The sequence below is a fragment of the Elgaria multicarinata genome, chromosome 20 (assembly GCF_023053635.1).
Source record: "Elgaria multicarinata webbii isolate HBS135686 ecotype San Diego chromosome 20, rElgMul1.1.pri, whole genome shotgun sequence".
In the NCBI taxonomy this organism is placed as follows: Eukaryota; Metazoa; Chordata; class Lepidosauria; order Squamata; family Anguidae; genus Elgaria; species Elgaria multicarinata.
Window position 1 is genome coordinate 4,510,640 of NC_086190.1, and position 9,016 is coordinate 4,519,655.

Here is a 9,016-nt window from a genome sequence, read left to right on the forward strand (position 1 = left end):
TCCCCCACTCCACTCTGCGGAGCGAGATCCAGAGGGGCGGATCAACATTTTGCCCCCCTTCCCTACTTACTTGCCTCCACGGTGGATGGTGGAGGCAGGTAAGTGGGGAAGGGGGGGCAAAATGGAGGCCGAATAAGCCCCCCTCCCCCCTGCCTCCTTACGTGGCTCCGCCACCGTCACGCATGGACTGCGCCGCCATCGCTGTCAGGTAAGCCCCTCTCCCCCCACTTACCTGCCTCCAGTGTGGTCTGGCGCCGTCTTCAACTGAGGCCGGCCCTCAGTTGAAGCCGTCGCCGGACCGCTCCGGAGGCAGGTAAGCCCCCCTCCCCCCTTTCCCCTTACCTGGCTCTGCCGTCACCGTTGCACAGACTGCGGTTAAAAACACAAATACAAAATACAGTATAAAAAGCACAACCAGGATAAAACCACGCAGCAAAATTGATATAAGGTTAAAATACAGAGTTAAAACAGTAAAATTTAAATTTAAGTTAAAATTAAGTGTTAAAATACTGAGAGAATAAAAAGGTCTTCAGCTGGCGACGAAAGGAGTACAGTGTAGGCGCCAGGCGGACCTGGGGAGCTCATTCCACAACCGGGGTGCCACAGCGGAGAAGGCCCTCCTCCTAGTAGCCACCTGCCTCACTTCCTTTGGCAGGGACTCACGGAGAAGGACCCCTGTAGATGATCTTAAGGTCCGGGCAGGTGCATATGGGAGGAGGCGTTCCTTCAAATAACCTGGCCCCAAGCCATTTAGGGCTTAAAATGTCAATACCAGCACTTTGAATCGGTTCCAGACCTGGACTGGCAGCCAATGAAGTTGGAAAAGGACTGGTGTAATGTGATCTCGCCGGCCGGTCCCTGTTAGTAACCGTGCTGCCCTGTTTTGTACCAGCTGAAGCTTCCGGACCATTTTCAAAGGCAGCCCCATGTATAACGCATTGCAGTAATCCAAACGAGTAATCCATCTCAGTGTTTGCTGAGATGCCTGTCAATCTCTACTGCAGCCACCAGTAATCTCAAACACCGCACCCAATTTAGAAAGAACAACGTGGAAATATTTCTTCCCAAGAAGTTGACATAGCTTCTGAGAAATGGTAATGGAAGCACTCCAACCAATTGTCTCAGAAGTCCCTTTCCAAGTTCTCAGGTATCTAAGGTATACAGAATTGTATAGTTATTATTATTCATATTTGCTTTGGGATCTTGGGAGTGTAATCTTTGCTTCCCCATCATATTTCTTCAGAATTGGGCGTGGAGTTTGAGAGGAATACAATCTGGCAACATATTGATTGCACATGAATCAGAGGCAGGGAGCAAGCCTATATACACCAGTGGCTGAGGAACATGGGTGGGAGGGTGCTGTTGCACCTGTGTCCACAGCTGGTTAGCTACTGAACAGAGTGCTGGGCTAGTTGGACCCTTGGCCTGATCCAGCATCTGGGCTCTTCTTAAATTCTTAACTATAATTTCATTCTTCTGATGAAACAGCATTAAATTCTGGAGTTGTCATCAGATGGCATACTATTGCTCACTATTATTATCAGTTGTTCAAAAGTGGTATTTATGAACTGAATCGATGCTTGTATGAGCATATTTTCTATTCTTAACCATTATAATAAAATTACATTTTTATTGCAGTTATACTTGCGAGGGAGACATAAATTATTTATTTATTTATTTATTTATTTATTTATTCATTTCATTTCATTTCATTTCATTTATATACCGCCCCACAGCCGAAGCTCTCAGGGCGGTTTACAACAATTAAAAATAGTAAACATTAAAAGTATACAAAATTTTTAAACCATCAAAAACATAAAAAAACAGTATAAAAACAACAGTATGCATTTGAGAACAACAGTTTTGGGGTCCATTAAAAACAAACTTAACGTTGTTAAATGCTGTTAAAATGCCTGGGAGAAGAGAAAAGTCTTGACCTGGCGCCGAAAAGATAACAATGTTGGCAGCAGGCGAGCCTCATTGGGGAGATCATTCCACAGTCGGGGGGCCACCACCGAATTACTTATGCTTACTCTCATTATTTGTTTAAAAGAACACATTTTTGAACTGTACTCATTTCTGTAAGGAAGGTGCACTCACACACCACTCTGTGCAAAACCCAGAATTTAAAACAGCAAAAACAAACAACAGCAAAAAAGTAAGATGATGAATGCAGTGGTTTTGGGTTATTTGACATTTCAACATCTAGGGAGATATTGAGATGAGAAGAATTTGAAGAGCATTCATAGAATCATAGAATAGTAGAGTTGGAAGGGGCCTACAAGGTCATCAAGTCCAACCCCTGCTCAATGCAGGAATCCACCCTAAAGCATCCCTGACAGATGGTGGTCCAGCTGCCTCTTGAATGCCTCAAGTGTGGGAGAGCCCACAACCTCCCGAGGTCACTGGTTCCATTGTCGTACTGCTCTAACAGTCAGGAAGTTTTTCTGCACGAATGAAGAAAAGATGAATTCCAGATTATACGACACAGCCGGCAATTCGCAGCCACATCATATTCTTCCCCATGAAGCTGTGCATTTTCAATGTACCGTTTTACCGCGAGCTTTTACTTTGCTCCGATGTCACCACGGTTGTTTGTGCGTGTGTCAGTGGTGGCTTCAGTTTGAATTAAGAGAGTGAGCACAGCTAGGGGTAGATCCCAGTGCAGGGTAGGCACAAGAATACAGGGCAGGCTCCAGGTGAGTGTTTAGTAAAGGCCGCTACATTAAAGTCCCATTCTGGAATGAAAGTATTATGTATAACATAAATTCAGTGACCTGTAGCAGCGCAGTTGCGGGCTTTCAAAGCTACCACGTTCTGCGTAGTTTCCAGAAAACAAACCCAAAAATGCTTTTGGAGGTTTTCAGCCACTTGATATTTGCCGCCCATTACTGCCGTGTGACAACAGCACTGTGAATTCTCCTGGCTGGATAGCCTGCATTCACTCCTGCCATGTAACCCTGCTTTTGCCGCTTCACAGCAGTGATACTGCGGCGTTTTGGTAGTTTCAGCAACACTGTATAGCTGCCACCCAAGGTGAAGATCTAATTAAAGTTTAAACAAATCTTCACGAATTCTAGCAAATAGTTTTATTCTAGATTTATCACGTCCTGAGCTGCACAACAATAGCACATCAAATGCTCAGGATTGCCAGTTTCGGGCTTAACGTCTGTCATGTCTTCAGTTCCTCCCCTTTCTGGGTGGCGACTGAGATCAGAAAGCTAAACAAATTTAAACAAATCTTCACGAATTCTAGCAAATAGTTTTATTCTAGATTTATCACGTCCTGAGCTGCACAACAGTAGCACATCAAATGCTCAGGATTGCCAGTTTCGGGCTTAACGTCTGTCATGTCTTCAGTTCCTCCCCTTTCTGGGTGGTGACTGAGATCAGAAAGCTAAACAAATTTAAACAAATCTTCACGAATTCTAGCAAATAGTTTTATTCTAGATTTATCACGTCCTGAGCTGCACAACAATAGCACATCAAATGCTCAGGATTGCCAGTTTCAGGCTTAACGTCTGTCATGTCTTCAGTTCCTCCCCTTTCTGGGTGGCGACTGAGATCAGAAAGCTAAACAAATTTAAACAAATCTTCACGAATTCTAGCAAATAGTTTTATTCTAGTTTTATCATGTCCTGAGCTGCACAACAATAGCACATCAAATGCTCAGGATTGCCAGTTTCGGGCTTAACGTCTGTCATGTCTTCAGTTCCTCCCCTTTTTGGGTGGCGACTGAGATCAGAAAGCTAAACAAATTTAAACAAATCTTCATGAATTCTAGCAAATTGTTTTATTCTAGATTTATCACGTCCTGAGCTGCACAACAATTGCACGTCAAATGCTCAGGATTGCCAGTTTCGGGCTTAATGTCTGTCATGTCTTCAATTCCTCCCCTTTCTGGGTGGCGACCAAGATCAGAAAGCTGTTGATTATGTCTTCTGGAATACAGGAGGGTTCTCCCTTTGGGCAAGTCACTAAAGATGCTTTGCACAGGCTGACACCCCACCCCAAGGTATTTCTATAACTGAGGGAATCCCAGGCAGTGGTCTTGTTCCACGGATGGGCCGGCCCTGGGAACGCCTTAATAGATCTTGGTGAGAACAGTCAATATTGATACATCCTTTTTTAGGCCATAGATTACAGAGGCATGAGACAATAGTGTAAGTGTGTATATAAGGTCAAGAGAGACCGGGTAGCACCAGAAGGCATCTCTTACAGCTTCGTGTATTCTTTTCTCGTATTATAGAGAATCCTGTTATTATTCTACGGGTTTGGGTAACTACATAAACATGGCACGTTTGTTTGGGGTCTCTGTGTTTCTCTTGTGTGGTAAGTACCTGTGCTATAGGCTGTGAGAGGTGTGAGTGTGTCTGTCTTACCAGTTTGAGACAATGTATTGTGTGGAATGTTGCACCGGCCGGAGAACAGCAGAAACATGAAATTCTCTACATTGGTAGTTCTCACAATTGGACAGGTTTTTGTGCTGTTATGGTCACATGGCAAGACACTCCCTTTTTTTTTTGCTCCCAGTTCTCTCCATAGCAAGCAGCAATCTGCTCCAGTTTGCGGATATGATCCGGCAGCAAACCGGAAAGCTCGCGAGTCTGTCTTACTCCAGTTACGGCTGCTACTGTGGACTGGGAGGATCCAGGCAGCCTGTGGATGAAACCGATTGGTAAGTGGGACCCTGAGGAAGGGGGAACTGCCCAGTCGGAAACTCTTCCCCTTGGGGACAATGTCCATGGATGAGCTTCATGCTTGCATGGCGGGCGTGGGTGGTGGTGGATTCAGACACGAACACATATCGGGGCTGTTCACACAACACGTTTGTTGAACCGTGGGTTGTTCGTTGAACTGTGGGTTAGCACGTTGTCTGAACCCAGGACATTTTCCACAGGGTGGCTTGTTAACCACCCTGAACAACCCAACAACAAACCATGGGTTCTCGAGGTAGCTTGTTCGAGAAAAATAAACCACAACAGGTCAGAATTATTTATTTATTTATTGCATTTCTATACCACCCAATAGCTGGAGCTCTCTGGGCGGTTCACAAAAATTAAAACCATTCAAAGTATAAAACAACAGTATAAAACCATAATATACAATACAATATAAAAGCTCAACCAGATCAAAACAGCAGCAATGCAAAATTACAAATTTAAAACACCAAGTTAAAATTTATTTATAGACTGTTAAAATGCTGGGAGAATAAAAAGGTCTTCACCTGGCGTCTAAAGACATATAATGTAGGTGCCAAGCGAACCTCCTTAGGGAGCTCATTCCACAGCCGGGGTGCCACAGCAGAGAAGGCCCTCCTCCTGGTAGCCACCTGCCTCACTTCCTTTGGCAGGGGCTCATGGAGAAGGACCCCTGAAGATGACCATAGGGTCTGGGCAGGTACATATGGGAGGAGGCGTTCCTTCAGATAGCCTGGCCCCAAGCCGTTTAGGGCTTTAAATGTTAATACCAGCACTTTGGTATGGGCTTGTTACAGGAAGCCAGATTCTGGCTGGACATCAGGAAAAATTTCCTGACTGTTAGAGCAGTACGACAATGGAACCAGTTACCTAGGGAAGTTGTGGGCTCTCCCACACTGGAGGCCTTCAAGAGGCAGCGGGACAGCCATCTTTTAGGGATGCTTTAGGGTGGATTCCTGCATTGAGCAGGGGGTTGGACTCGATGGCCTTGTAGGCCCCTTCCAACGCTACTATTCTATGATCTTTTATTCTTGGTTTTCTTTCTCTGAAATGATCGATGCTGTTGCCAGGTGCTGCCATGCCCATGACTGCTGCTATGGAAAGATGCTGTCACTTGGCTGCAAACCGAAATATGAGCTTTATTCCTACTCGTTCCGGGACGGCACCATAATTTGTGGTATGTGACAATGTGGACTACGTACCGGGGTAGCACTGGGTATTTGGACACCCTGAATGAGTAGCCCAATATATATATACGTACATATATATATATATACACACACCTGCAAATCAGCAAAATATGAGCCGTAGACCAGTGGTAGAAGCATCGGCTTTGTGTTCAGAAGGTCCCCGGTTCAATCTCTGGCATCTCCAGGAAGAAGGAGAAACTGCTGCCTGAAGCCCAGGACAGCCGCTGCTGCTGCCAGTCAGTGTTGACCGTACTGGGCTAAATGGACCAGTATATGGCAGTTCCTATGTTTCTATGATTCTCCCATTTCCAACTCAAAGCTCATTTCTATTTGTATCCATATTGGATTACGTGTTACCGCCCCACCCCCTGCATGAAACTGCATATGTAGTTTTGAACAGGGCCGTGCACTGCTTCAGTTCCAGATCAGTCCGAATGCTTATCAAATTTGCAGATGACACAAAATTGGGTGGGATAGCTAATACCCTGGAAGACAAAAACAAACTTCAAAGTGATTTTGATAGGCTGGAGTGCTGGGCTGAAAACAACAGAATGAAATTTAATAGGGATAAATGCCAAGTTCTACATTTAGGGAATAGAAACCAAATGCACAGTTACAAGATTGGGGATACTTGGCTCAGCAGTACTACAAACGAGAAGGATCTTGGAATTGTTGTAGATCACAAGCTGCATATGAACCAACAGTGCGATATGGCTGCAAGAAAGGCAAATGCTATTTTGGGCTGCATTAATAGAAGTATAGCTTCCAGATCACGTGAGGTACTGGTTCCTCTCTATTCGGCCCTGGTTAGGCCTCATCTAGAGTATTGCGTTCAGTTCTGGGCTCCACAATTTAAGAAGGATGCAGAGAAGCTGGAGCTTGTTCAGAGGAGGGCAACCAGGATGATCAGGGGTCTGGAAACAAAGCCCTATGAAGAGAGAAAGAACTGGGCATGTTTAGCCTGGAGAAGAGAAGATTGAGGGGAGACATGATAGCACTCTTCAAATACTTAAAAGGTTGTCACACAGAGGAGGGCCAGGATCTCCCCTCGATCCTCCCAGAGTGCAGGCACGGAATAACAGGCTCAAGTGACAGGAAGCCTGATTCCGGCTGGAAAAATCAGGAAAAACTTCCTGACTGTTAGAGCAGTACGACAATGGAACCAGTAACCTAGGGAGGTTGTGGGCTCTCCCACACTAGAGGCCTTCAAGAGGCAGCTGGACAAGCATCTGTCGGGGATGCTTTAGGGTGGATTCCTGCATTGAGCAGGGGGTTGGCCTCAATGGCCTTGTAGGCCCCTTCCAACTCTGCTATTCTATGATTCTATGAAGTGGGTCTGGGTCTGTCTGAAGAGGGTCCGATTGATCCAAAGCACTTTGTATTGCTTCGGACTGATCTGGGCTGTTCAGAGGTCCTGATGGGGACGGACTCACCTTGATTTGTCCTAGGCAGCCTCCCGTTCCTCTATGTGAGCTGCTATTTTTAAGGAAGATGGGAACTCTGTATTGTTATAGATCTAATGCTGCACACAACAGCAGCTGTAAAGGGTTAGGGTTACATCCCTAGTTTTCGACACGTTTCCCTAAACGTACGCACGAACTCTGACCATTTTTCAAATGTGTGCGTTTTTCTCCTATTACCAAAATCACGTTTGTTCCCATTTTTCGAATGTACGCGTCTTGCGTGCACGTTTTTGCTGTTGTGCAAGTTGCATTGCAAACTCAGAAATGCCCGGGCTCCAGGCCACAGGTTGTGTTTGGGTCTATGTTTGAATTTGGGAGGTGTGAATTGGATAAATTCTGGTCAAAAATGAACTGAAATGAGTTTCTCACCCATTCCTACCCACAATGAAACACCGAAGAACAGAGAGGGGGTAAAAGAAAGGAGAGAGATGTGCATGCCAATCTGTGTCAGTTTTGCAAGTATTCATTTGTAAATCTGTTCTGCCCCATTTTCTGAGATTTCCCCCCTAGAAAAACATTTAATTTTGCATTTAAATTGTATGCAGTTCCCCATAAAATGAACTTTTGCATATGCATTGCCCTCTAAAGAACTACACTGCAAAATTCAGAAAAGTGCTCAGGATTGGTCCTGGAAGTGTGAATTGGATTGGTTTATTTTTTAAAAAAATGCACACTGAATGAAATTCTCCAGCGTCTTCAGCTATTTCATAAAACTGGTACAATTTGGAGTAAAGTTGCATGTTTGCAAACAGGTGAGAGCAAGTGATTGTTATATGCCCCAGAGTTTCATCACACTAGATTGAAGTTCTGGGGATTTCTGCTTCCGGTGTCATTGCAGGTTTACGATGGGCAACTTTACACAGTGGACATGTGATTTGAATTTAAAATGTCCTTTCTTGGCAAGGTCCTGTATGTTTCATTAAACAGTGCCATCTAGTGTCTGTATTATAGAGCAACACTGCCATTACGCTGCTGATATCTCGCATTAGTGTTTATCAGCTTATCTCCGATCTTTTAAAAATCGGGATAGAGCTGAAAAAGTGTGGGAGGTGCTCTGGAGGTTGACAACGTCATGTAAAGGACTTGCAAACTTCTCTGAGTGGCCAATCACGATTGTGCAATAAAATGCTCCCAGAGTGCCCATGGTATGTGTTTCAAAAACACACACGTTTCGCTTGCCCACATTTTATGGTGTTTAACCCTGGGAGGATGGGTGTAAACATTCTGGTCGTGCGTTGTGTGGATCTATCTCAATTCTTGGCCTTTGTTTTCCAGGTGGGAAAACCAAGTGCCAGCGGATGACCTGTGAGTGTGATAAAGTCGCCAGCCTGTGTTTCAAGACATCTGCTTATCATTTTGAAAATGCTTTTTACCCGAACATATTTTGCAGGGGTGCTACCCCTCCTTGCAATAATGCTATGGACAATGATGTCTCCATTGCCTGAACCCACAAGGCTACATCATTCTGAAGGGAGGCGCCGTTATACATTTCTTACCACTTTGTGTCAAATATTTGCCCCAAACCTTTGCATCTTGCAATTGGGGCAATCTGCATTGGGGCAGATGCTGGCTCTTAGCCTACCCTACAGGGTTGTTGTGAGGATAAGACGCAGAGGATTCCTTGCAAGCCGAAAAAAAAGGGGGGGGGAATAGAACTGTAATA

General features: G+C 44.9%; 1 protein-coding gene across 1 annotated transcript; it reads left to right on the forward strand.

The window, feature by feature from the left end:
• Nucleotides 1-4,039: 4,039 nt before the first annotated feature.
• LOC134411501 (group IIE secretory phospholipase A2-like) lies at nt 4,040-9,016 on the forward strand. Its single transcript, XM_063145334.1, has 4 exons — nt 4,040-4,097; nt 4,534-4,678; nt 5,771-5,877; nt 8,629-9,016. The coding sequence occupies exons 2-4, from the start codon at nt 4,575-4,577 to the stop codon at nt 8,796-8,798; spliced, it is 381 nt and encodes a 126-aa protein (XP_063001404.1). The 5' UTR covers nt 4,040-4,097; nt 4,534-4,574; the 3' UTR covers nt 8,799-9,016.